Source organism: Apodemus sylvaticus, chromosome 5 (genome assembly GCF_947179515.1).
Source record: "Apodemus sylvaticus chromosome 5, mApoSyl1.1, whole genome shotgun sequence".
In the NCBI taxonomy this organism is placed as follows: domain Eukaryota; kingdom Metazoa; phylum Chordata; class Mammalia; order Rodentia; family Muridae; genus Apodemus; species Apodemus sylvaticus.
In genome coordinates, this window is record NC_067476.1 from 95,226,089 (window position 1) to 95,252,346 (window position 26,258).

The 26,258-nt window shown below is 41.7% G+C and overlaps 1 protein-coding gene across 1 annotated transcript in view; it reads right to left on the reverse strand.

Annotated features, from left to right (window-relative positions):
* The window catches only part of Ryr3 (ryanodine receptor 3), a 410,215-nt gene that overhangs the window by 125,811 nt on the left and 258,146 nt on the right, over window positions 1–26,258 (reverse strand). Inside the window, 6 exon segments of the mRNA XM_052181674.1 lie at window positions 5,087–5,307; window positions 8,159–8,328; window positions 10,485–10,605; window positions 11,976–12,084; window positions 12,997–13,177; window positions 25,590–25,725. Coding sequence (XP_052037634.1) covers window positions 5,087–5,307; window positions 8,159–8,328; window positions 10,485–10,605; window positions 11,976–12,084; window positions 12,997–13,177; window positions 25,590–25,725 — 938 coding nt within the window.

Here is a 26,258-nt window from a genome sequence, read left to right on the forward strand (position 1 = left end):
CCCTGAAGTCTCCCTGATTATAACCTGATCCAATAGTTTCACACTACTAGAATTATTTCTTTGGACTTTCCCCCCATCAGAACAACCCCGTAAACGCCAAGCACAGATGTTAATTAAAATTAATTAACTTATCAAATTACTGAGTTCATGACTGTGGTATTTGGTGCAAGTAAATTCTGAGACAGAGAAAGGAGATAAGAGGGGCTAACTTTTACTTTTCAGATGCCAAACCAAAGTCAAGACGTTCCTATGGATTCTTTCCAGAGCATTTATTCATTTATTTATTGATTTATTGATTTATTTAATGTAATGTATATGAATACACTATAGCTGTCTTCAGACACACCAGAAGAGGGCATCAGATCCCATTACAGATGGGTGTGAGCTACCATGTGGTTGCTGGGAATTGAATTTAGGACCTCTGGAAGAGCAGCTAGTACTCTTAACCGCTGAGCCGTCTCTCCAGCCTGCTTTTTTTTAAAATATAAAATTTCAGGTCATGAATCCTCAAATTCTTTTCATAGACACTTAAGAAGCTATGGAAGTAAGACTTGACTGCTAAAGGAGGTGTGTGTACAGGAGACTTCATCAAAGCACCTCCGGCAAGGAGGATGAATACAGGTGACAGGAACAAAACTTGGCTATTTCAAAACCCCTCTTTTTTGTTGTTTTTGTTTTACTTTTTGTTTTTATGGGTGAATTTTTTTTTTTTGATTTGGGAAAATTATGAATGGGCAAGAGAAAGAATGAGAAAATGCCTCCATAGGATGGGCTGTGGTCTGTGGGGGGGATTTCTTAGTTAGCAGTTGGTGTGGGAAGGCTCCGCCCATCGTGGGAGGGGCCACCCTGAGCTGTGGTCCCGGGTCCTATAGGAAAGCAGGCTGAGCAAGCGATGAGGGCAAGCCAGTAAGCAGCATCCTCCACGACCTCTGCAACAGCTCCTGCCTCCGGGTTTCTGCCCTGTGTCTGTTCTTTCTTCGCTGAATGGTCATATTGGAAGTGTAAGCCAAATAAACCCTTTCTTAGTCAACTTGCTTTCTGGTTATAGTGTTTCATTGTAGCCATAGAACTCTAACCAAGACAATGACTCATTACAAATAAAAAGTGCCTAGTTACGCTCAGACCACCTGTTATACCTGAGCGCAGCACTGTCCCTGAACTACAGAGACAGAATGTGGAGCCTCATTTCAGGTCAATATAAACATCTGCTTGCCTCAAACTCTGGTTTCTTTGTAGATACACCTAGTTCTGACCAGTCACATGAACCTGGCTTTCTATTTGGAGTTAATTCTGAGACACTGGGTACCTTTCTTGGCTCTAATTTGAGGTCAGATTCAGAGAAAGCTAGACCAAAGAGAGAAGCAGCTCTTCCTATAGGTACTGCGTTGATGCTGACAGAGAGGATTTGTTCTGTAGGCTAACCTGGTCCCATTGTCTCTACTGAGGAGAGATACAGTGGCGGAGGCCCACACCAGTTAAGTAATGAGGTCAGAATTCTTCCTTTTGAGGTGGTAAAGCAGATAACTTCAATCTCCATAAGTCTTACTGGATCAGTGTTTCTACAAAGCTTTGTCTATCTTGCAAGACTATGGTTGTCTTAGTCAGGGTTTCTATTCCTGCACAAACATCATGACCAAGAAGCAAGTTGGGGAGGAAAGGGTTTATTGAGCTTACACTTCCACGTTGCAGTTCATCACTAAAGGAGGTCAGGACTGGAACTCAAGCAGGTCAGGAAGCAGGAGCTGATGCAGAGGCCATGGAGGGATGTTTCTTACTGGCTTGCTTCCCCTGGCTTGCTCAGCCTGCTCTCTTATAGAACCCAAGAGCACCAGCCCAGAGATGGTACCACCCACAAGGGACCCTCCATCCTGATCACTAACTGAGAAAATGCCCCACAGCTGGATCTCATGGAGGCACTTCCCCAACTGAAACTCCTTTCTCTGTGATAGCTCCAGCCTGTGTCAAGTTGACACTCAAAACCAGCCAGTACAATGGTCATTCTATTTTACTTAATTTTTTACCAATGATATCAACCTTAGGATGAATGAAGCAGTCGGTGTGGTTACATACAATTTTGGAAGGGGATTGTCTTAGTTAGGGTTTCTATTGCTGCAGTGAGACACTATTTGGGGGAAGAAAGGGTTTATTTGGCTTACATTGCCATATTGCTGTTGATCATGGAAGAAAGTCAGGACAGGAACTCAAACAAGGCAGAATCTGGAGCAGGAGCTGATGCAGAGGCGACAGAGGGCACTGCTCACTGGTGTGCTGCCCATGGCTTGCTTAGCTCGCTGTTTTTATAGAACCCAGGACCACCCATCCCAGGGATGGCACCACCCACAATGCGCTGGGCTCTCCCATCAATCACTAATTTAAAAAATTCCCTACAGTTGATCTTACTGAAGCATTTTCTCAGTTGAGGTTCCTTCCTTTCAGACAACTTTAGATTTTGTCAAGTTGACATAAGACTAGCCAGCACAATATACTGGAAAGAAAGCCCATTTTGAACCTTGAGTCTGTGTTAACTTCTAACCTTATACTTCTCATGTTGGGCAAATAGCACTTTGTGGTGAAGCCTCTGGGCTTTAGAAAGTTACAAAGATAGAGAATGTAGGCTAACTTTAGTAAAACATCTTTTATGGCAGCTTTTATATTTGAAATGCGTTACACATTTTGAAGTTTATTTGTATTGGTCACAAACGAGTCCCAAAAAGATTGAGAGGAAGACAGAGAGCTCCCATAGGCCCTGTGTATGCCCGCTTGTGTGGTCTCATCCTCTGTCCAATGCTCCCCAGGAGGGCACTTTATTGGCTACAACGGGAAAGCCTGTAGGGATAGATACAGCAGCAGCAGCAGCAAAGTCCAACATTTAAACGGGCTCATTCCCTGTGACGGACAGTAGATAGTGAATAATGACTAATGGCGCAGCTGTGCCATCATATTTCCCATTGTCCCCCAGACTTCTCTGAGCTCCATGTAGTTATCCTTCCTTTCCCCAACTTCTGGAAATTACTAATCATTTTACTAGCTCAAAGGTTTTCCCCAAATGTCTTATACCTAGAATCTTATAATAGAAGCCTTTTCAAAAGGCTTTCTCTGACTTAGTAATACTCATTTAAGTTCTCCATTTCTTTTTGTGGCGTAATAGTTCTTTTTTAACCCTGAGTAATATTCTATTTCCTGGACTTACTATAGGTTTTTGGGTTTTTGTTTGTTTGTTTGTTTGTTTTAAATTCACAGAATTACTGAAGGGTATCTTGGTTGTTTTAAGCTTTGTTAATGATGACTAATGTGATATAAAAATCAAGTTTTATATGATATAATTTATTTATGTTGTATATATATAATGTATGCAATGATATAAACATACAGGTTTTTGTGTGATATAAACTATCAAATAATTTGAATAAACACAAGGAATATGATTGTTGAAATTACAGTTTTGGGAGAAACTGCCACATCACCTGACAAAGTGATGTACTGTTTTGTAACCCCATCAGTGGTGAGTGTCTTGGGTATCATCCTCATTACAGAGAGTCTAATAGGTAAGTCATTGTAGTGGCTATTCCTGGTTGTCAACTTGACTATATCTAGAATGAACTACAATCTAGAATTGGAAGGCTTACCTATGATCCTAATCTGGAGGCTCAGAGATATAAATTTCTGACCTGGATCTTGGCATGGAGATCTTGAAGCATAGTGGCTATGGATTTCAGAAGATTAAGACAAAGAGATCTCGAGTTCAAGATCCTCTGGGATTAAAGGCATGGGGGCACACGCCTTTAACCTGGGCCACACCCTCTGCTGGAGACCTACAGCCTTTAACCTGGGCCACACCCTCTGCTGGAGACCTACGGCCTTTAATCTGGGCTACACCCTTTGCTGGAGATCCATATAAGGACATTGGAAGAAGGAAGATTTACTCACTCTTCCTTGCCTGCTTGCCTTGTGGGACTGAGCAACTGCTAGATCCTTGGACTTCCATCCACAGCTGCTGCTGCCCATTTTTGGGGAGTTGGACTATAAACTGTAAGTCATCGACAAATTCCCTAACTACATAGAGACTGCCCATACATTCTGTGACTCTAGAGAACCCAAACTAATACAGTCACAGTGTCACCTATTTGAGATTGCCTTTTTGCCGATGTTTGAATGGTGAACAACTCTGATAAATTTTCTTCTATCATGAACCTTCTGATGCACGTGTCTGGGACACGTGCCGTTAACGTGATTCAGGAGTGACGCCCCTCCTCTAGCCTGTTGATCATTTCACTAGTAATTCTCAAGCACAGCTGCATGTCATTAACAGGATCAATTACTCAAAGAGCTTCAGAGCTAGCATTCCAGATTCTATCCCTCAGGATTTTGAATCCTGGGGCTGGGATATGGGAACTGGGCTATTTATCTAAGATCTCAGAACGTGATTCTAATTCACAGCCCAGCAGGGAGACTGATGGGTTAAAGCAGAGGTTGGGATCCTAGCCCACGGCGTGATACCAGTTACTCAAAAGCACCACATCCTTTCTTATTTCAGACTTGAACCAGATTCCCAGTGTTCTTTGCTGCCTTGGATGCCTGCACACATTGGCAAAAACTATTGTCTTTTCCACTACTGTGGCCAGACTCTTTTGCTTAAGTCTTGGGAAACCTGGAGGTTTTGATTTACCTGTAGAGTCTTGTTTCTGTGTAAAAGTTATCTCATTTAGATAGTGGAGCAATCTTTTTGGGTTTCATTTCAGAACTAGATAATAACTTCATATTATTTCAAGAAATATTTCAGGCACAAAAGATGTCGAGTTTTCCAAGTTTTTCACCTGAAATGGGTAAGTCTTGAACACTACCCTCCCATTCCTCGTAATGAGAGATGATTACACAGAAGTTTACGCGACCAATACAGGTAACAAGCACATTCTAAGAGAAATGGTAGGCTGGGTATGTGACAAAGGCTGAGTAGTGGCCTCAGATTAACTCAGTTTCATAATGCATTATTCTATTATATAATTACGTACTGCCTAACTGTGACAACATAGATGCATTTGGCATGGGTACTTATGCACAAGTAAAAACCACAGGAGGGCGCACTTACTTGCAAATGGCTAGCAAACATTCTTCTATGGTGTCCCTCTGTGCCTTGGTGAGGGACCTTCCTTTGGAAAGCCTGTATATTGTCTGCAGTGTAGAATCGATCAGAGAAGTACAGTGTTCTGTCCCAGAAAAGAGAGGGGCGCATCTTGTAAGGAGTGGGAGCACGGCCGAGCATAAATACCTATTCAGTGCCAGCGCAGACTCTGTGGTGCTGAGGGACACCTAAGGGAGGGAACAGGCATCGGTTAACCTCTCAGAAAACAGCCAGCGGCGCCTGCAAACGGAGCTCCATGCAAGGCCAGGGAGACACATGGCTATAGCTGCAGCCCACCTGGAGAGGGGATACGCCATTGTGCATGCAGATGCGTACTGGCGAACGAAGCCAGGGAGGTTAAACACAGGCATTTTTCTAGGGAAGGAGATAGTTAACCTGTCCTTCTGAATGCTGGGAACTGATGTAGTTTACAACCTGGTGGTCCTTTCCAGTTAGATGAGCCAGACTCAGCCCGCATCTCCCAGAATTTATGTTTTACTTATCCCAGACTCTTCCATTTAAATCATGAGCATTGATCCTAGGGCATAAAACTCATCCTGTGCGAGCTGTCATTTGTACTTGACAACATTGTAAATGACGTCTATGTTATCTTAGGGACAGGACAAGTCCTGACTCCAGCAGGCACAACATTTACCTCAGTCACTATCCCCAGACCTTTATCTTGAGCAATGCTTCTAAATCAACAAGAAGCCACCTTATGGACAAAGCCATATGTACTTTGTAAAGAGTTTCAATGCAAACATGTCTTAAACTTCACTGCACTCATGGCACTGAGTAATTGCTATATGATTTTTTCCCCCCAAATTGTGATATGTTTAAATATCACACAAATAAATAAGCTGAGGTCAGACTCTTGAAGTCTTGGTCCATCCTGGGTTACCTAAATTTGGCTAAACTGTTTATTCTTCCCTCACCTGGACCCTCCCCCATACACCTACTCATGACTCTTTCTCATTTAAATGGAAGCAAAAAAGGGAAGCCCCCACGCCCAGAACAAAGCCGACATATAAAGATGACTGGACATTGAATGGTCTCAAAGAAGAACTTTGAACTCTCACTAAAATCAATTAATTGATGGGCCATTTAACCCAGCATCCTTGATATTTGAATTTCCAGGTTCTGACTATTGCATAATCATTCTGGATTTAGCTCGTACTTGTTACCTTCCAGGGGTCCGTCCCCCCCCCCCCCCCCATGATGTAAAGTTAACAAAAGGGTATCTGCTGCCACATCCCTCAAATTCACCAGCTTTACAAATAGGAAGTAGATCTCTGCCGCCCACTGAGCAGCCCACAGCCTGATAAATGATCTATGGGGCTGACCTCACTCCAGGGAACCTGACCTCCAGGAGGAGACAGAAGGAACAGCAATCCAGGCCTTTCCTGAAGCTCTGGTAGGATCTTCACTAACACTGTTCCTCTTTGTAAACTTGGACAGGCAAGCCGGATCAAAGGAAGATCCACTCTGTGTCACTAAATAGAGCCAGGGCATGGCTCATGTCACTGTTGGAAACCCAAGGACTCAAAAGAAGCCTGGAGACCCACACAGAAAAAAATGTCACTATTTCCTGCAATTATCATAGCCATTATAGCTGAACGGACAAGTCCCTGCAGTTTATGATTTCAAAAATTGTCCTCTCCGAACCCTTCACATTTCTGGGTGTTGGTATTAATTATCAGAAGTTTATCTTCTGGAGGCATTGGTGCCCATGCTGACAAAAAAAATAGCTCATATTTTACATTTAGCACTTTCGGAGACAGTGTAGTTAAAATGAGGGGGGCAGGGCGTTGAGTCCCGTGGCTTGAGTGTTCTCATATGAGGAACTAATGCTGAAACGTCTTTTTTTCTTTTTTCTTTTTTTTCTTTTTCTTTTTTTCTGTTTTTCCTTTTGTCATATGGTGCTCTGTAAAGTATATGATCTAAGAGCAGATGCTGGAATAGAATTAGCTGTTTGAATTACAGAAAAAAAAAAGCCAAAAAACCCAAAATTAAATACTTTAGTCAGAAAACTTGGAGTCCACAAATTTCAAAAGTTGTTTTAAAACCTAGAGATTTATAGGAAATCTCCAATCAAAATTAGTGGTAGGGTGGAGTATGGTGAGATATAAAAATATCTATGGCTCTGACACCTTCATTGATAAACTGTTCCTCATTTCCATGCCCTGTCTCCAGGAAACAAAGAATCTAGGTTTTGCCAGCCAATTCCTCACTCCTGAGCTTGCAGTTCCTATTACTGGCCACCAGATGGCGCCCTTGAGAAGCCTAACTGCAAACAAGCCTAAAGTAAGAGTTTTGTAGAATTAAGCTGATTCTCGTGGCCTCGCTTCCCACTTCTCCCAAGACGCAGATATGACAGCTGGCATTTCTTATCTTATGGTCAGACACTTCTTATCTTGATGCCAGTGGATGCTGGATTTCTTTATCCCAGCTTTGATTTCCAACTGTGCGTTTGCCCTTGGCCTCTTGTACTGACCTCTGTCACACCTCCGGCTGGTGGTCAGGGCAAAAATAAGTGAGAATGAAGAGTACTTCTGGCCTGAAATGCCTCCCTCCAGCCTTTTCCATAAGCAGCGGATCCATATTCTCATATATATTTTTTCTCTTGGGGGATCTTTGGTGATACTCATAACTAGTCTAAGCAGGATTTAGATAATAGAAAATTGCTATTAGTACCTGCTGGGTAACAGGGATGCTCTGAAAACATCCTATGAAGAAGATCATAGTGGTTTCCTGTCCTCATTTCCTTAAGAAATAGTGCCCCAAAGCTGGAGATGCAGCGGATGCTGGATTGTGAAAAACTTCAATGGAAGGTATCGGACAGAAAATTAAGGCCAGATTTACCTGCGTATAAACTTTTGGGCCAATGTATTATAATTTTCCAGTTTTGAGTATCTCTGTTTTTCTCTTTCTCAAGCAGGACATTAAAAGATGATCATCAACAGGCAGAAAATATTTGTTCCTGCGTCTAATATAACCATGAGGAAATTCCCTTCTGTACTCTTTATTTTAGCTACTTACTGTATCTAGAGATGCAGAAGCTCGTAGGTCAGGTAAAAACCCAACTTCCAGCAAGTGGAGCAGGAAAGTTTGATCTTTAATGCCATAAACACGGTCCAAGAACAGCACCATGGGTGCTTTGTGGTCAGGGCAGAAGTTGGCTGCCATGTCTGGCTCGCTGACTGACCCATCTGAAAAACAGAGCACATCATTTCCTGCTTCTGCAGTTTGAGACACAGCAGCGTAGAGCTTGTCTGTCCACCGCTCACTGCGTCAGGGCGGCTGCAAGTTTAGAAATAAGACCTAAGCAAGGAAGCGGCTGAAGAGAGGACGGAAGAAGCACCTGTCAAACCTCTATGAGCCGATCATTAAACAAGTTTGTCATTAAAAGTTTAAGTAGATTGTTTTCAAAGTCACAGTTCACTAATTTCTAAATTTCTCATTTTCCTCTAAATTATAATCAGTTATTTGTATCAACTGCAATTTCTCTGTCAAAAATACTGTACAATGGTAGGCTTTATGTCTTCTCTCTCCAACTCTGTGTTCTGTGCTACCACATGGTGAGAATCTCTATCCTAACGGGGGGAAACTGTTGGAAATCAAACTTGAGCTACTGCTCTTTGGTGGATGATATAGGAAGGCAAGTGGCCAGATGCTGAGAAAGTAGATAAAATTTAATAACTTGTCATGTCTGTAGTCATCAGATCACAGCGTAAAACAGCAAGCACTCCTTCAGTGTCTGCTTTAGGGGATGCTTAGATCAAGTCACCCCATCATTTTAGTCTTATTTGAATGAAAAGAGAGAAGAAAGACAAGAAGAGAAAAAGTAAACCTGGTTCAGGGAGGAAGGGAGGGGCCCGCAGAGAAGATAAAGTCGATTGGCCTGGACGGTAATAAGTTCTAGTGGGCATAAGAAACAGCTTTCTCTCTTCTGTCTCACACCAAAAACAAAACAAAAAAAAATGGAACAAAAACAAAACAAAACAACAACAACAATAAGAAAACCAGGAAAGAGAACGCCTAAGTGACCAAGAAGAGGGGCAGCCTATGAAATGCTGACCTGGAGCAGACTTCCTAAGCATGCCAAGAGGCACAGGGCTGAAGTGCTGTCCAACCTAGGGCCTCCTCCTGCCCAGAAGTCTGTGTGGGCTGCTGAGACAGAAGGACACCACACAACCCCTCATCCCTAAGCCCAGGAAGGTTGGGAGCTGAGTGTCTGAGGCTTACTTGGTGTCTCACATAGCCATGGTGCTTTGACAAACATGATTTCTGTGGGATTGAGCAAGTGCTTTGTGCTCAAAGAAAGCACTGCATCACTGGGAACCAGGTCGTTTAACATGTTTTCTCAGATACACTATTATTTCACTATGCTTTGTGAAGTTATAAAAATGGCACATGTGCAAGAACATTTTAAAAAACGTGTGTTGTGGTGGTTTGCCTAGGAATGGCCCCTTATAGACCTTTTCAATTGGGTAACTCTGTTTTTCTCATTCTCCAAGCAGTTCATTAAAATATGATCATCAAGTAGGCAGAAAATATTTGTTCCTATGTCCAGTGTTACTAATTTAACCACGAGGGGAATTCAAAGTGTTGGAATGCTTGGGCCACAGGCAGTGGCATTACTAGGAGCTATGGCCTTATTGAAGCAGGTGTGGCTTTACTGGAGGAAGTGTGTCACTGTGGAGGATGGCTGTGAGATCTCATATATGCTCAAACCATGCTTAGTGGTACGGACTCTCTGCTACCCGGGGATCAAGATGTAAAACTCTCAGCTCCTTCTCCAGCACCAGGTCTGCCTGCGTGCCTCCATGCTTCCTGCCATGATGATAGTGGACTAAACCTCTGAAACTGTAAGCCAGCAGCAATTAAATGCTTTCCTTTATAAGAGTTGGCATGAGTTTCTTCATAGCAATGGAAACCCTAGCTAAGGCACATGTTCTACAACAATTTCTAGATTTACTGTCTGAGAGGCCCTATTCCTTAAGTTTGAAGATGTACCATGGAATGGCGGTTTGGAAGCACCCCAATAGCCAAACTCATGCTATCTTTTCAAATCCATCAATGTGCCTGAAGATAAGGCAGAGTGACCCAGAATTAACAAGCTTTGGGGATGATTGGGGTTACTTGTTATCTTGGGCTGTGAGAGTTTTCAGGTCCATGGGCGAAGATAGCCTGCATGCCTACTCCCCGGCTGCCTTATTCTCCTAGGGCACATGGGCAAGTGAGAAGAGTCAGGCCACGCTAAGGGCTATCACCAGCTCATTTTATCACCCTTTAGAAAGTTAGAGTGGTCCCTGTGTTGCTGAGTGGGCAGGCATGCTTCCTGCTGGAGGGCGGGCTTCCCTACCTTTGTTGAGGGAGGGCAGTTTCAGGGGAATGCTGATGATCCCAACAAGATCTTCTGTGGGGACCAGGGAGCGCAGGATGGACCGGATCCGGATGGCTTCCCCTTTCCCTGTTTGGATGAGCTGTCACACAGGAAAGAGGTTAGACAGAGGAGGCTTCCACACCTGCCACACTGCCTCTCCTAATCTAAGGCAGGAGAATGGTCCTATCAGCAGGGGTGGATTTCTGAGTTCCCCTAACTGCTACTTGTGGTCACAGGGAAAGAGAAACTACCTCTTGCTTCACTCACTGTAAGTAGGTTGACTGAGAGAGGAAAGACCATGGACTGCAGTCACACCTTTTCTTTACTGAGGCTAAAAGCCTCAGCAGTTAACTCTGGGCCTGTCAGAGTCCTGACAGTGTGTTCTAAACAGTGGATTTCACAATTATAGCAGATGAGAAAATGATTTACAAATTTCAGTTTCTTCTGAGTTCGAAGAACATTGGGGTGGGAAAGAAGACCCTTTGAGTGTTTTATTGGAGTCATCCCAGAGAAGATAGGTTCATTCATACACATACTAACTAGCTGCACTGCATGTACATAGGTATATATGTCTATTTTCCTGCACAAGAGGTCTCCCAAGAGGGCGCAGTGGACTTTCTGCTGAAAAGTAACATCTAGGAACTGAGGACCAGATCAGCCCGGGTGGACTGCTGGATTCTGAGACATGGGGCTCAGGAGGGCCCTATGTGCCTACTCGGCCTGCCACCCCCCTTTTTTGCAGGTTGACAGTGCCGGTGCAGCTTACAGCTTTCTGTCTGCAGAGGACAAGGGGCCAGGGAGGGATTCTGAGGTGTGTAGGGGTGTGAGTGTGTGTGTGTGAGTGTGTGTGTGTGTGTTTAATATGTTAGGGCATGGAGGTTTCAGGCAGCAAGGAAGGCGTGCATGTCTTCCTCAGGCAGGCCCAGGCGAGTTAGCTTTCATATGCTGTGCGTTTTGAGAACAAGCCAGCTGTGTAGCTTGCTTCCAGAAGTGATGGAGAGAAGTAGGGCGGGAACAACAGGCCACAACAGGCCGGACCCTTCTCCTAAGTTGTAGGACACCCTGCTGCTTCCATGCCTCCCTTTCTTTCTTTCCTGAAAGTGATTGAAGTATAAAGAGAGGCTGATGTAATAAGGCTGGGACAACACAGAAGGAACCAGAATCCTGGTCATTCTTCTCAGCCTCCAACACCAAGATTTAGACTTTCCTTCTGTAAGAAGATCTCTTTGTCTCTTTCTCTCTCTGTCTTTCTGTCTCTTTGTCTCTGTCTCTGTCTGTCTCTCTCCCCACCCCTATTTCCTCTCTTAGAAAGGACCCACTGAGGAAGCTACTTTGGCATTAACTAAAAGTAATCTAGAGAGAAGCTTATTAGTAATTATCAGACCCAGACGAAGAAACTACATTCAGGGCTTCTCAGGAGTCCTTGTCTCAGGCTCCTCAAAGCTGCTGTCAGGAAGCTCTGTCACTTACATGCATTTCGGGAGCACAGCGGCCTAACAGATCTATAAGCGCCGAGTAAAATGACATGATTGCATTGCCCATATGCACAATCTCTTCCTCCTCTTCATCATCCTGTGTGCTGCAGAGAAAGAATCAACATGGGGAAAGCATGTGAGAGACTGCTTTGTTTAGTGGAAAGTACTGCTTAAAAAGAACACCTCACTCTGGTTGAACAAACTCTCCCTTCACGAGCTGGTGAGGCGGTTTTATTCACTAAGCTCAAAGGGGACTAATATTTTTTTCACAATAGCTCCAGGATCCCATGAACCTTGAAACATGAATTTGGATACTAACCCCTATTCGTTCTTTCTTCCTCTTTCAATGTACACAGAAAGCCAGCTGGATGAGGCGTCAGGACAGCTGTGTTAACATCCTGGCTCTGAGGTGAACAAGCTATATTACTTCAGGTCTTAGTTTTAGCTCATGCTATATAAGACAGTTGAGACACATGTATTTTAAGCTCTCTCTGAGCTACTAAGTCGTCTCTCAGAACTGATGACGAAGGGGAAAGGAAAAGCTAGCTGGCCGGAGAGTCAACTCTGTTGGGTGACACACATTCTGTAGACTACAGGGCATAAACTAGATAAAGAAAGGCAAATGGGTACTGGGCATGGTAGGGGAGCGGAACAAGGCAGTCAGACTCTGTACCTACTAGACTCTGAAACTTTAAATTCCACAATCAATCTGTAGGGAATCCAAACACTCAAACACTTCCCTGAGCAGTCCTCCTGAGACAATGACGTAGGCAGGTCTTGTGAAAACCTCAGTGGCTTGCCAGCTACGCCCAGTGGTCTAAAGAAATGGAAGAAGCTGCTACTGACCCCTCAGCTCTCTGGTCAAGTCAAAACAATCATGGGCCTGACAAAGTGATTTTAAGCGTTTTGACCACCGTAAAACATCTGCTCTTTGTACCAGGCCAAAACTGTGGATCCCACCCTAGCCATTTACCAACTGACAGTATTTGCTAGCCAGCCAACTGTCGCACACTTACACTTCTGTCTTGTAACCCTGGGAAGGAAGGTCGAGGGCGGGGTTCTCTGAGATCTTAATAGCACCCTGCATAGCGGCCAGCAGTCCATTGCCCCCTTCACCCCGCAGAGCTGGGCCGAAGCACTCGGGTCGTCTGATGAGCAGCTTGACCACAACACTGGCATTTTCTTCCACGCTTTCGCCTGAGGGAGAGAGAGGCCTGGTGTCCTTCCCTCTGGAAAGGACAACCTGGAAGTTATTTGTAGCTGGTGAGCTGGGAGAGCTGTGTTTCATTTGCTTTGCCACCTATTAATATGATATGATAAGGAAATACCGATGAAGGAAAGGTGACCTCTGACAAATGAGGCCAGATCTATTCATTACAGAATTGACCAATATAGAATAGAATCTTTCTTTTCAGCTCAGGATTATTTTGTTTTTAACCTCTGGGATGTCCCTACCATGTCGAGGACCTCAGAAGGCACATATATTACTCAGTCTCCTGCTAACAAGTCCATTTGCAAGTGACTTACAGATGAAAGAGCTTCCCATCTTACTAAGTTAAGACTTCCTCCTTCCTTGAGTGGTAAGAAGGAAACTAAGCTATCACGCCTCTGCTGATCTGGGGAAATGATAACATAGCTCCTTACTTGATGACTGTCCTGGAGTTAAGTACATATCCCAGAACGCTCTGAATTTATAGGGCCGATTTCATGATATCAGAAGTCATTGATCATGATGAAGAATCTCCTGTATAAATTTTTCTAGTAATAGAAAACATACCTCCTTTTTTGGGTGAAATCCTAATTTATGTTTGAGAATATGATCCCTGAGCCAGAGTCAAATGCATGTTTTTCAAAATGCATATTCCATGAAGCCTAAAAAAAAAAATGCTTTTCTTCAAAACCATTAAGTATTTCTTGGGTGGTAGACTGTATAAGAGAGTGAGCATTTGGATAGCTTTGGAGGTTACTCTTTTCTTTTCATTTTTTCAAGACAGGGTTTCTCTGTGTAGCCCTGGTTGTCCTGAAGTTGCTTTGTAGACCAGGCTGGCCTCAAACTCACAGAGATCTGCCTGTCTCTGCCTTCCAAGTGCTGGGATTAAGGTGCACATGGCTGGCTAGCTATGGAGTTATTAAGTCCTCTGAAGATATTCTGACATCATCACAGTCTAACACAATGACCATCCATCTCACAGTTTCCACAGGTGTGGACTTTGGGAGTGACTAAGCCAGATGCTCCTGGCCCGAGATGCGTTTGAAGTTATAGCCTCAAGTCGGTTTCAGCTGCAGTCTTCTGGCGATTTGTCTATAGCTGGGGGGTAGGGGGGTGGGGTCAGCATCTAAGTTCACCATACGGTTGTTAGCATGATGCCTCAATTGCTTGTTGGATGGCAGATTCAGGCCTTGGTTCCTTCTCTCCTTTAGAGGGGTGCTTGGGTATCTTCCTGGCATGGCTACTGACTTCCCACAGATCAAGAGAACAGGACTGAATCTGCAGTCCTCGTAACAGTCTGGTTATGTATGCTCTTCTTGCAGTGTTCTATTCATTAAGAGTGATTTACTAAACCTAGCTCACACTTAAAGGAAGAAGATTTAGGCTTGCATTCTGGAGGTAGGAATACCAGATAATTTATAGACATATTTTAAAACTATCTGGGCAGTTTAAATTTTGTTTCATGAAAATGTTTTATTTGGAATAATTAAAGCTGAGCGCATAGCTCAGGGGTAGGGCACGTGGCCAGCTTCTTCATAGCCCTGGGATTCATCTCTAGTACTACAATTAGGGAAATAAAAATGGGAGTTCTTGTGGAATTGTAAAAATGTTTTAGAATCATGTTCACTCGATCCAGAGTTTTTCACTACACTGAATTTAAACAGCTCATCGTTTGTTCAGCAAATGTCATTGTGTAGCAATTGTCATTTCTTCATGGAGAGTGTAGAGACTTTGTGAAGATATTTGCCACCTGTGAGTTAGACACAGAAGCTGTGTCCAGAATCCTAGGACTAGGAGGCCGAGTCGAGAAACTGGCATGTTCAAGTCCAGCCTGGAATGCACAGTGAGACTCTTTGTCAGGACAAACAGCTTCTATTCAAGTCTCATCCCATATACAATATCCAAAAAGCATAATCCATGCCCATGTTGGCAGTACTGATTAGGTTCCAAGGGTTAAAACAAAAAAAGAATATCTGTGGGGAAAAGTGGTAAGGGTATGGGTGGAGTTTGACAGGAAAATTGATTTGATCAAAACACATTGTGTACATGTATGAAATTCTCAAATACTAACTATATATTTAAAAAAGAATACCATGTCAATTCTACTTGATATTCTCGCTATATTCCAATACAGTTTACTCACAGGAGGTAGATTTCAATATAAGTACCAGAAGGATCGACATATTCACAAACAAATACTCTTAGGCACAGATGTCTTGCATGTCATAGCTTTCAAATATTTCTAGCCTATAATTCTTAGCAGGTAATCTACACACATGACTTTTGAAATAATAAGAGTCAAATTGGAGGGGAAAACCCCCAACCTTATTAGTAAGGCTGACCCAAAGACTGCACTCCGGTGTTTTTAGCTCACACTGGAAATGCTAGCAGGTCAGCACATTCCCTCATCAGCATGCTGTACTCAGCTCATCTCATCTCATAGCAATTAGCACCACAGAGTTTACAGGATACAGAAGCAGCAGAAGCAGAAGCTGAGAAATCGGAGTTGGATACTTAGGTTGCATCCAAGTTCATTTGCCCAATTAGCCCCCTTTTAATCCAAATCTCACATCTTCAGAACTTAGCTAATTAGCTTGACTCTGAGAACTGACCCATGAAGCTCTTCCCTGATTATTTTAATTCGGACATATGTTGGGGATGCAAATGTACTCTTCAAGAGAAAGAGAAAAGAATCCAACCACTATGGCTAATTAGAAAGGGTCTGAGGAGAAGAGTTTGCAAAGGCTTCATGGAATAGTGGGGACAGAAGAGTATAGGTCTACTCTGGTGAAGCTGAATGCTGACCTTAAGGTATTTGTCAAGGGAGAAAGAACATTTTGGGGGTAAACTGCTTTTGCCCAAGGGTATAACAATAATTTTGCTGGAGTTCCAAAATAAGAAATGGGATTAAGAAATGTGTGGATGCCCAATGTCCCTTTCGTCAAAGGCTCTCAAGTCAGCATTGATGATGCCATGACTTTCTAACATGTCTGAGCAGTTGCATAGAAATAGAAATGGAAATGGAAATGATTCTCTCCACTTTATGCCAGTAAAGGTGTCAGACTCAGGGACAATTAATAGAGCCTCGCTGATCTCATCTTCAACCTGCTACCTTTTCTCACTCTCGGTGTTCTAACTATAGTTCTGTTATTAAGTTTGTTTCCTTGCAATATTTTCTTTCTTCCCATTCTCTTGTCATAAATTCTTGACTTGGGCAACTCTATGAAATTCTTCAGGAGTATCTTAAAACATGAGAGCCCCAGAAATCTGGCCATCTCAAACACTGCACCCTTCCTTGCACCCACTTTTCTCACTAACCTGCATATTTTATAAAAACAGAGTGCTATGTCTGAATTATCTGATCCTGTGTGCTCATAGTTTTGCTAATGTTTGACATATAAGCCATCAAAATAGTTATTGTTTATTTTTAAGTGCTTAGAATTGAACCCAGAGCCTGTGCACGTTAGATAAGTATCCTACTCTGAGCTATACCTTCATCTGCAAAAGAGTTTTTCAAGACAGGGTTTCTTTGTGTAGCCCTGGCTGTTCTAGAACTAGTTCTATAGACCAGGCTGTCCTTGAACTTGCAGTGATCTGCCTGCCTCTGTGACCCTTGCCTTCTAGTCCCCAGTCCTGGAGTTAAAGGCATGTATCACCACTGCCCAGCTAAGAATTCTTGAATAAATGAGTAGATGTCACTTAAGGGAGAGGCTTGAAAGGATTTCACGGAAAATTCTTCCTATCACTGTACTGTCAGACCATTGTCAGCTTCTGTTTGCAAGAACCCAAGTTGTGCATACTCTCAGATTTCAACTAGTCCCAGGGAAAAGAGATATCCCCTAAGAGTGAGAGAGCATGTGGGGTTCATTAAGAGTCTAGAAATGCCTTGTTTAGTTAACAGAATATCACAAGGTAGGGTGCTAAGACTCAAAATATGTTTCTCAGCAAATGCTACTTTTAGTATCATTCCAGGAGACTTGTTTAAACCAAATAATCACAGGTACTGAAGACATTACTTCTGATCTGAGAAGGAGGAGTTAGGTGTCTGTTTGTAAACTACTGTGATAAGACAAGAGTAGGGCTAGCTGATTATCTCATTGATTCAAACTATTGAGCGCTGGAATTATGTCACATAATTACTAATACCTTCTAGCCACTGATCTAAGAACAATGGACCATCTCTTAGCATCCTAATTGGTAGTCTCTCCTGGGTACCTAATGACATTGTTTACTTTATCCTTATACTATAGTCCATTATTGTTGGTGATATTTTTGAGACTTTGTTGGATCTTTCCAATTGTATTGTAAATTACAGAACAAATACCATATATTATATATTTTTGCCCTGACCACCCCTGGTCTTTAGTACCGGTCATGAGAAAAGTTAATAATCCTTTCTGACTCCATGAATGTGCAGATAGAGTGTAAAAAATGACTCTCAAGGACCTATACCTTGTATGAGCATTAAAGTTAAGATGCCATTTTGTACTCTTACTCCTAGTAGGTGCATGGATCCTAAGGAGCTGTAGGCTCCATCAGCATGACCGCTCTACAGACTCTTAAGAGGGACATGATATAATTATGTGATCTCAAGGATTAAGAAATTAAAAGAAATACAGCTGTTTCTTTCTTTAAGGTGGTATTTAACAGTGTTTTCTTTTCTATATATTCCTACACTGACCTTATCAAATTTCAGCAAACACCATCTTTCTTGGCATAGCCACACATAGATGTACCACTACATTTGTAGGTGTGGTGGGTTACAGAACCTTTAGCAACAATTCCATATACCTTCCTAACAATTCTAATTGTAACTGCCCTGCTTTCTGCTTTGAGTTGGAAGACACACAACTTCTAAAGCACATTTCATTACTCTTTCAGCCCTTCCCATGGTCTTCACATTTCACATGACAGATATGTGCATTTTGGCCGCTGATGGTGTCTCAGCCTGGGGCAGCAGCTTCCGGGAACTAGGAAGTAACTGTATTTCTCAAAAGAATGTCTATAGCATAATGAAGAAGTGGCTGGAACACAAAGCTCACAATATCTTCCCCTCTTGTGGCCTGGTATGAGATCTTCTCTTTCTTACTCCCGACATCAGAAAGTCATGGACAAATGGACATATCCTATGTCTGGCTACACAGTTTGCCATTTTTAGGTACATAGAAGCTTTATTTCTTGCAGAATTAAACACAACCCAAGGCAATCAAAAGACAGTAAATACAGTAGAAAAAGGATCTGATTTAAGAAGTTATTTTATATTGAAATTCTATTTAGAAAGGTTAGATCAAATATTCCATTAAAATGATATTAGAGTTCTCCGATTGTATCATTTTGGTATCAAAGGGTTTAAAATATTTTTAAAAATATAATTAAATATATAGTTCTTCTTCCTTCCCTTCTTGCCCCCCTCCTCATCCGAAGAGACTGTGTCACTAAGAGTGGCCTCACATTTGAAATCCTCTTGCCTCAGCCTCCTGAGCACTAGATTTATGTCACATTTGCCTATGCCACAGTTTTTGACAAACTGAAAGGAGAAAATGCCACCATTTATTGTGCTTATCAGGGACCTGGCCTCTGGGTTACTCTTCTCATGTTTCCTGGTCCTTTTACTGATACAACTTTGAGGCAAAATATTTAACCTCTTTAAGCTTCCAGGGCTTATTTCTAAGACCATGAAGACAACTGTACCTATGGCTATGGTGCAAATGCACACATGCTGCCAGATTCAGAACTTGAATCCTAATTCTCAATGGAATAGCGTTTAAAGGTGGGACCTGTGGGGGGGGGTGATTAGCTCATCAGTGTGGCCTTTATGAATAGGAGTAGCATTTTTATAACTGAATTCCAGAGAACCTTGCTACTTCAGCTATGCTATTTATTATTATTATAGTGAGTAAACATCACTATGCTGTAGGGGGAGAAGGATTGACAGCCAAAGAACATTTTATAGCCAATTTTTTCAAAATATTTTTCCTTTGCTTTCTTTTTTTGATTAATCATTTTATTCATTACATTTCAAATGATATACCCCTTCTGAGTTACCTCTCCACAAACTCCCCATCCCATCTCCCCCTTCCTGCTCCCTTTTGCCTCTATGAGGGCACTCTTCTATGCACCTACCCACTCCTGCCTCACTCATAGCATCCCCCTGTGCTGGGGCATCAAGCCTCCACAGGACCAAAGACCTCCCCTCCCACTGATGCCAGTTAGGGCAATCCCCTTGTTACATCTGTATCTGGAGCCATGGCTTCAGCCATGTATATTCTTTAGATGGTGGTTTAGTCCCTGGGAGCTCTGGGAGGTCCAATTTGCTGATATCATTCTTCCTATGCCGTTGGAATTTCCTTCAGCCCCTTCAGTCCTTCCCCTAGATCTCCCATTGGGGTTCCTAGGATCAGTTTGATGCTTGGCTGTGAGTATCTGCATCTGTACTGGTCAGGTGCTGGTAGAACCTCTCAGGGAACAGCCATACTAGGCTGTACTTCCTGTTGGCAAGTACTTCTTGGCATCAGTAATAATGTGTGTGTGTGTGTGTGTGGGGGGTTGGTGTCTGCATATAGGATGGATCCCTAGGTAGGGCGGTCTCTGGTTAGCCTTTCCTTAAGTCTCTGTTCCATTTTTGTTCCCATCTTTCCTTTGGACAGGAACGTTTCTGGGTTATAAATTTTGAGATGTGTGGGTGGACCTCAGTTGTGGGCCTTGCCTATCTCCTGGAGGCGCTCTCTACAGGTTGTCTCTCCCCTTTGTCCTGGGAGCCTACTGCTTCCGTGGAGTCTGAGACCAGTATAGCAAATAATCTTACACTGGTATAGATCTTTGTAAGTGATACATATTGAGGTTATATTTTGTTGCACTGATGTATATTGATACAAAATTTGAGGTTGTTTTGTTACAAAATACTGAGTATATATTTTTCAACTCTTACTGAGGCATTGTGCCTAGATGATTCTTAATACTTTAATATAAAGTTCTAGTCCTCTTTAAAGCTGCTATTACAAACTGTTTAGGATAATTAAGAAATGCAAGTTAATAGTCAGACAGTCATTGTTACATTAGATATTAGTCTAATTTATCACAGAATATGCTGCCTAGATAGTAAATTGCTAAAATGAAAGTTTGCCTATTTAGATATTCTATGAATAGATAGAAGGTCTTCAAAAATCTCAGACATGTACAGAATACGGCATTTAAAGTTGTTTTATTATTAAATGATTTTTTCAATGATACGGTCTGCTCCTGGCAGTACCCCTAGTCTTTTTCAAAGAAGATGATAAGCATTGGAGAACCTCCATGTGGAATTTGCTTCAAATATGGCAAGCTGCCACTTGCCAGAAAACTTCCCTTGCTTCAACTGTAGAGAAAATGCTGTCCAAGATGGACATGATGTAGGAAAGTTGACTGCTGAGCTCTACCAAGACAGAGTAAGGAGTCCTTTATAATTCAAGCTTAACAAATACAGGTCTGTCAAATGTACTGGTCCAGAAGGCTGAAGATGCTCCAACATTTTAGAAAAATTCCGGGGGACTTTTCTGGCACTCAACTTTCTCTGTTACTACTATAGTTTTAGAAACTGCTTGTCTGCACTTCCTATATACTCATATAATATTTATTCCTTATTAGGTCTCAGATAGGGTTAAAGACTAGATAGTTGAAGTCTCACAATTAAACTTAAGTTGTTTAGGATTTAAGAAGCTGTTTTTAGGTCTACAAAAATGTTTTAGGTTAGTAATACAAGTTATAATAGAAAATTATTTAGGTACACAACTTTTTGAGTTCACCAAGATAGGATAGATAATAGAATACTTTATCCAAAGTTGCCAAATAAAGATGGACTGGACTTTGTGAATGTAAATCTTACCTAATAGTTTTCATAATTGTTTCATAATTTTTCTTAGTGGATGTCATTTATTAGTGCAAGAGAAAGAGCCTTTTATTTAGACAAAAAGGAAGATATGTTAGGAGCTGGTCTGGTGCTGCTATGTACTGAAATGCTAAATACTGGCCACCAAGATGTGGTTGATGAGCAGATCCTCACATACACTAAGTGATGATATAAAAACTTTGCTCCCCAATTTAAAGCTATTAGTTAAATAAAAGTGTCTATAGCCAGTTTCTGGGGAGAATAAAGACAGATGAGGTTTCAGTTACCAGGTTGGGGGTTGCAGGTAGGGACCACAAGGAGAAGAAAGAAGGAGGGTAAAAGAAGAAGAAAGAAGATGGAGAAGACAGAGGGTCTCTATTTGACATGATGAACCAGGAGCCTATGCCTGAAATGCCCTACTGAAGGCTGACAGATCAGAAATAACCTGGGAAGACTCAAACTGCAAGTATTTGAGTCTTGGGTAGTGTAGCTGGGAAGTAGGCAGTCTAGCACTAGAAAAAATAGGTTGGGGCTAAGGCCCCCGTAGTTGTGCTAAGTTGATTAAATAAATCCATAGGACTCTGCCTTTATTATTGAGGGGTTGGATGGATCATATCAATAACTAATAAAGTTTATTAAATCTGTTTTCACTATATAATTAGTATGCTGGTACTCTGACCTTGGGTTTCTCATTCCATAATCTTTTAGAAAGAAATGTATGTTGTTTATAACCTAGCCAGTCAATAATATTTTGTTGTAACTGCCTGCATAGACTAAGATATTGTAACACTGAATTACTGTATAATCTAATAGTGAATGCAAATAAAAGTATGTTAAACAGTTTGCCATGTGGTAACTGTTCAATAATTACTAGTTTTTATCCTCCCCATGCACTACCATCCACACTATTATTATATTCTTTTTTAATTTTATATATATATATATATATAATTTCAAATGATTTCCCCTTTCCTGGCTCCCCACCACCCGAAAGTCCCATAAGCCCCCTTCCCTCCCCCTGTTCTCCCATCCATCCCTTCCCACTTCCCTGTTCTGGTATTGCCCTATACTGCTGCACTGAGCCTTTCCAGAACCAGGGGCTACTCCTCTGTTCTTTTTGGACATCATGTATTTGATATGCATCCACACTATTATTAATCACTGTCTTTTTTTTTTTTGGATTTGTTTTTTTTGAGACAGGGTTTCTCTGTTTAGCCCTGGCTGTCCTGGAGCTCAGTCTGTAGACCAGGCTGGCCTCGAACTCAGAAATTCGCCTGCCTCTGCCTCCTAGAGTGCTGGGATTATAGGTGTGCACCACCACTGCCCAGCTATTAATCACTATCTTTAACCATGTCTGTCATCACCAATCTTGATCATTTCTATAACCTGTAATGACCACTATGCCAATGAGAATATTCTAGCATCACTATCACCACCAGTTAAAAAAGCCCTATTCTCATTCAATATTACCCAATCTAAACATCCTTACTATCTGCTCCTACGTATATCATCTTCTACTATCAGGAGATTTCCCATAGGCCTGTCAGCAATTCAATTATAATCCTCCAAGATCTATCACTATCATCCCGATAAACAGTATTCATTGTCATTATTCTCAATGTCACCTGCCCTGCACACCTCTATCATTGCCTACCATCTTCACTATTACTTAATGTATTATGAATAGCCCATCATCCAAAATCATCAGCCATAATTATCTGCCATCACTTACCTTAAACTCTTCCATCATTCATCATCACCATTTACCACCACTATCCAACGTGAACCTCCTGTATCATCTGCCATTATTTACTGCCAACCACTATGAACACTTTACACTCTCCAAATCCTCCTCCTCTATCATTCATTGTCATCTACAAAGAACTCCTCCACCCATCCATCATTCACCAAGACTTACTCACTTTGAACAGCTTTATCATCTATAATACCATCTATCACCATCCACCAACATTTTTTGTGACACACCATGAACACTGATATCATACACCATGGTTCTTTATATCACCTAACTCTTTTACTAATAATCAGAGGATCTCTCTGTTCAACAGATGTCAGGAACGTAACCACAGTGTTCTCTTAAAATACCTTTATATATTAAGGATTTACATGTTGCCCTGAAGTCTCAAAAAATCTATTATTCATCCAATTTCAAATGCTACAGATCTTGCAGAGATCATGATAAACAATGGTAACTAACACAGCTGCATTATATACTTCATTTTGTAATACTGTGGTAATCAAGTTTTCTGTGGCATATTTCATCTATACCTTAAAAATAACTCTGAGATACACTGTATTGTTTTTGCCACTGTATATATTAAAAAGCCGGAGGTTGGAAGGTTTCATTAACTTGTTTACATTTACATAGCAAGTAATAATAGAGCTGATATTGGACTCCAGATATTCTATTTTCCATCTTAAAGTCTTTCATATAAATATGATCGAGACAGTCTTTGTCTTGTAGATATTTAAAACTACTACTTGAAAAAAAATTCCCCAATGTAACTATCCCCTAAAATAATCTAAACCACTAGAGTTATAAATGGTGTGAAGATAAATGCCACTTCCATCTGTTGTTTCATCTCTTATCTTAATAGTTAAATTAGGGGCATCTCTGGGTATTGTACATAGTAGCATCCTTATTATTTGATCTACAATAAGCTAGCTGTGGTTTACACTAAGCCATTTTCTTTTTCTTTAATCCCAATTCCTTTCCTCTCTACCTTCAAATTTCTCAGCTAAGAATTTCAGCTTAGTATTCAGTTTTAACACACTCATATCCATCCATCCATCCATCCATCCATCCATCCATCCACCCATCCTTCCATAATTACCATCATTACCATTACCACCATCACCACCATTACCACTGACATTAGCAGCAGTACAAGCAATTCTTTCTTTGTAATCTCTTTCAAATGCATTTACTTCCATCTTTCTCTATCTTCACCATTATAATTCGGTTTAACCTGAGGTCAGAATCTGTCACTAGTACCTGTCACCCTGTTTTCTGTTAAAAAGGCTTCCTAGTTCTCTACACAAAGGGCTGATGCTAAACAGTTCAACTTGGCATTTATGTTCTCCCTATCATAACCATCTATGTACCTTTGAAACCTCATATACCACCGTCATCTACACAGCCATCTGCTGGAGCAACAGATCCCAGTTTGCTCAGAACAGTGTGCTTTAGCATCCAGAGCATGCACAGTATGCCCTCTCACTGGCTCACCTCTCCTGCCTCTGTTTCTAGAAACTTGACACTTTAGGTTCATGTCTAACACTGTCTCTGTCACAGTGTCTTCTCTGATCATCTCAAAGGGACAAGTTTATTCTCTTTATGTTCTTGAGTGCTCCCTCCCTGTTTTTAATCCCATTTATTTATTTTGTAAAATAGCAATCTCTGTGGACATATACTCCTCTTTAAAAGACTCTGAATTACTTTTAAAGTAGAAGCTGCTATATTTTGCCCCAAACAAATATTGTGCTTCTAGGAAATCGTGCTTATTGTTATGTGCATGGGTGGTTGGTCTGCATGTGTGTATCTGTACTTCATGCAGGTCTGGTGTCCACAGAGTCCAGAAGAAGAAGTTGGATACCTCAAGGCTAGAGTTGCCATGGGGTGTAAATCCTAGTTCTCTGGAAAAGCAGCCAGTGGTGCCCTTAAGCATTGAGCAATCTCTCCAGCCTCAGACCCTGGATTCCTAACACTTTTCCTTTCCCCATATACTTTTTTCTCCTTTCTTTCTCAATCTTTCCTTCTTTCTTGATATAGTAATTCTGTGTTAATTCTGGAGTGTGATTACTTGGACAACAAGTGAAACAGATTATTTGAGGATATACCAAAACCGGCCTTGAGAGAAGAAAGCAGTCTAGAAAGGCTGAGAAGGGAGAGGGTTGGGTCTAGTGGCTAGAACAGAGAAATCTAGCTGTAGTGCACTTATACATGAATTATTGTAATGAAATCTTGATTGACAGTGTACTTTTAAAGAAAGTAGTCTACTCTAGTCTTATACTATGTTGGGTCATCGTTCTGCTATGATAAAAGTGTTTCGGTAGGACTGGAATTCACTATAAATACAAGATGACTTGTGCCAAGGGGAATAATATATAAGGCAGTTATGGCAATTGTTCCTTCAGACTGAGATACCTTCAATAGATATTTATTTATTTGTGAACTTTCAATCCACTTCTTCATCTACCCTCCCCCCACTCATAGACTAGGCTAAAGTCCTTGAGGTGCATGCTCATTAACTCTGTAAAATAAGACAAGAGGTGAAGAGGTACAGAAAGAAGGCAAGTCTACGCCCATGCCGTGAGCTTCCTGCTGGGTGTGTCTCTAGTTTCTCTCATTGATGCTTGTCTGGCCTGTCTTTTCTTGGGAGTTCTCTTGCCAGTTGACAACCACATTAGAATCTATTACATTGAGTGACAGAAAGCAAGGAAGGTGTGCTCTTGTTGTGTGTACATAATTATCCTATCCTGGGTCTGAGGGGCATGGAGCACATGGGACTCACTGTTCACGAAGACGGCAAACCTCAGGAAGGACAGGTAACGTTCCCCTTCAATGGGGTTCCAGCCAACATCAGGGTATCCTTTGGCCAGGAGCATGGGGCAGCTCTGAAGGCCACAGCCTGCCAAGTAGGTTACGACCTGCCAAGAACAGTACAAAAGTGAATGCCCATGTACACCACAGGATAACGACATCAAAAAAAAAATACAAATAAACACAAAATGAGAAGAACATAAATTTCAGTAGAGAAAATTTGACCCCTTTGAGCAAGCCCCAGTAAAAAGAATTGAAAGTAGGCACCTTGGAAAATAGGATAGTTGTTTCTTTACAAATAATAAAAAAAATAGAATTGTCATATGATCCATTAATTTTATTCCTGGCTCTATATTAAAAAATTACAGATTACTTTGACAGACAGTTGTACAATCCAAATTCATAAGAAGCATTGTTCCTAACTTGTAAAATATAGAATCAAGCTAAGTCTCACTCAATGGATAACTGGGTAAGAGAGGAAGGGGCTTCTTCTAGGCTAAGTCCAAATCTCCCATCCTACCCCTTACCCCCTGCTTCTATGAGGGTGCTCCCCCCCACCTCAGTGCCCTAGCAATCCCTTATCACCGGGGCATCAGGCCTTCACAAGACCAAGGGCCTCCCCTCCCATTGATGTCAGATA